Source organism: Vigna unguiculata, chromosome 3, assembly GCF_037176805.1.
Source record: "Vigna unguiculata cultivar grain cowpea cultivar isolate G323 ecotype 2 chromosome 3, ASM3717680v1, whole genome shotgun sequence".
NCBI classification, from domain to species: domain Eukaryota; kingdom Viridiplantae; phylum Streptophyta; class Magnoliopsida; order Fabales; family Fabaceae; genus Vigna; species Vigna unguiculata.
The window spans coordinates 46,386,696-46,389,071 of record NC_140794.1 but is presented as its reverse complement, the minus strand read 5'-3'; the positions used below and the strand labels follow the sequence as shown (position 1 = coordinate 46,389,071).

General features: G+C 44.4%; 1 protein-coding gene across 1 annotated transcript; it reads left to right on the top strand.

Moving 5' to 3' along the window:
* The first annotated feature begins 393 nt into the window (after positions 1-393).
* LOC114179341 (putative galacturonosyltransferase-like 3) lies at positions 394-2,010 on the top strand. The gene has a single exon (XM_028065658.2). It carries the CDS (start codon positions 438-440, stop codon positions 1,611-1,613), a length of 1,176 nt encoding a protein of 391 aa, XP_027921459.1. The 5' UTR covers positions 394-437; the 3' UTR covers positions 1,614-2,010.
* Positions 2,011-2,376: the final 366 nt, after the last annotated feature.

Here is a 2,376-nt window from a genome sequence, read left to right as displayed (position 1 = left end):
TTTTGTTAAAAAAATTAACTGAAATTTGATTTTCCGAGTTAGTTTTCCAACGTGGAAACTCCTGTTCTGTGTTGAGAATAAGCTCAACGAGAATGGAATTTCCAACAAATGGTCTAGTTCCTACAGTACTGTTGGCAAGAATCTATTTTTAAATATTCTTTGAAAAAAATTATGTTCTAAAAAAAAAAGAAAAAACAAATCAGCTTCAACAACCACATATTCCTAAGCGAATCGCGATTATCAAGTGCTGACAAACCTACTACACGCAATTTCACGCAAGTACTCTAATCTCAAATCATAGCTGTCGAATTCTCACGGTGGGATAGATCAAAGGGTGCAAACACCACATCATTTTTCACAACATAAAAACAAAGCACACATTTCGAAGTTTAAAAAGCCACACTCACGTCTTTCCATTTCCAGCCTGGCTTCCTACCATGTTGTTCATTGCGGGGTCCACAACCCAACCAAACCACAACAAAAATCCAAAAATACCCTTGCACCTTCACAAAAAATACACTCCTAATGTTTTTCTTCTCTGGTTTCCATTCCCTGGTTTCGTCACCATGCCACCGACACTGTCATTCACACTCGCACACTACCTTACGTTGTTGGTGACAGTTCTGTTAGTGGTCGTCGAAGCGCATTTGCCGGCGACCGGAATCGCCAGCGAGCTTCCCACGTTCCGCGAAGCGCCGGCATTCCGCAACGGAAGAGAATGCCGCAACCGAGCGCACGGAGAGTCAGTCTTCCACATCGCGATGACGCTGGACGCGACCTACCTCCGCGGATCCATCGCTGGCGTGTTCTCCGTGCTGCAACACACGTCGTGTCCGGAGAACGTTGTATTCCACTTCATCGCCACCACGCACCGACGTGCAGAGCTCCGGCGCATAATAACGACGACGTTCCCGTACCTAGCCTTCCACCTCTACCACTTCGACGCAAACCTCGTGCGGGGCAAGATCTCGTATTCGATCCGACGTGCACTGGACCAGCCGCTGAACTACGCGCGGATGTATCTAGCTGACTTGCTCCCGGCGAACGTCAGGCGAATCATCTACTTCGATTCCGACCTCATCGTTGTCGACGATGTGGCGAAACTTTGGACAATCGACCTCCACTCTCGTGTGCTTGGCGCGCCCGAATACTGCCACGCCAACTTCACCAATTACTTCACGCACCGCTTCTGGTCGAACCCGAGCTACGCGGCGTCGTTTAAGGGACGCGTCGCCTGCTACTTCAATACCGGTGTGATGGTGATCGATCTGTGGAAGTGGCGAGAGGGAAGATACACGGAAAAGCTCGAGACGTGGATGCGTATCCAGAAGCGGAACCGGATCTACGAGCTCGGATCGTTGCCACCATTTCTGCTTGTGTTCGCCGGCGACGTGGAGCGCGTGGGGCACCGATGGAACCAGCACGGTCTCGGCGGCGACAATCTTGAAGGTCTCTGCCGTGACCTTCATCCCGGTCCAGTGAGCCTCCTCCACTGGAGCGGCAAGGGGAAGCCGTGGCTGCGAATCGATTCGAAGAAGCCTTGTCCGTTGGACAGTCTTTGGGCGCCGTACGATCTCTTTCGGCACTCTCCCTCGCTGTTCTCCGATTCGTAGATAGGGTTTTGTCGAAGGTGCATGGTTTTACCGTGGGGACTGATTCACAAGATTGTTGCTCCTCCGCTTGAACAAAGGGTGCGGTATGAAATGACGCGTAAGGGCACGCGAGTGTTATTGAAATTTGTTTACGCGTGGTTGAAGGGTGATGCTTGTGTGTGTTTGGAGGGTATGATACGATACGATTGGTGTCATCGTAGCATAGATTTGGATGAAGATGATTGGATATTTATTATGTACAATATTCAGGGTAGATACTATACTATAAAGTATTCGTGGCTCTTCGCCGATTCTGCTTTCTTGCCTAGGATGAGGATTCTTCGGCTAAGTTGTAGTGTTCTTTAGTTTTACTGATGAATAAAAGAATCAAGTCTGGGTGGAATGGTTTAAATGGCAATTATCATTATGTCTGTGTGAGAGAGAAAAATAGAATTAATAATTTGTTCTTTTTGGTATTATAATTTTAAAATAATAGTGTTAGAGTTTAATTTTTTTCCAGAGATAATGAAAAAGCTCAACAATTGATCTTAGGTAAGATTGTATCAAATTTTCCATGCACATTTAAAATTATTGATTTTAGTGTTAAATTCGTTTCTTTATTGATTTTATGAAGTTAAAAATATTTAAAAGAGTTATACAAAGATTTCTGTAAACTAATTTTAAAAAAATATTTTTGAATTTATTTTTATTTATTTTTATTTCAGAAGAATATGAAAAAAATTGATCTAAATAAACTTATATTGATAAACTAATCTTAACAAAA

Excerpts from the sequence above, each read along its gene's own strand:
- LOC114179341 (XM_028065658.2), top strand. The coding sequence starts at position 438 with ATGTTGTTCATTGCGGGGTCCACAACCCAACCAAACCACAACAAAAAT.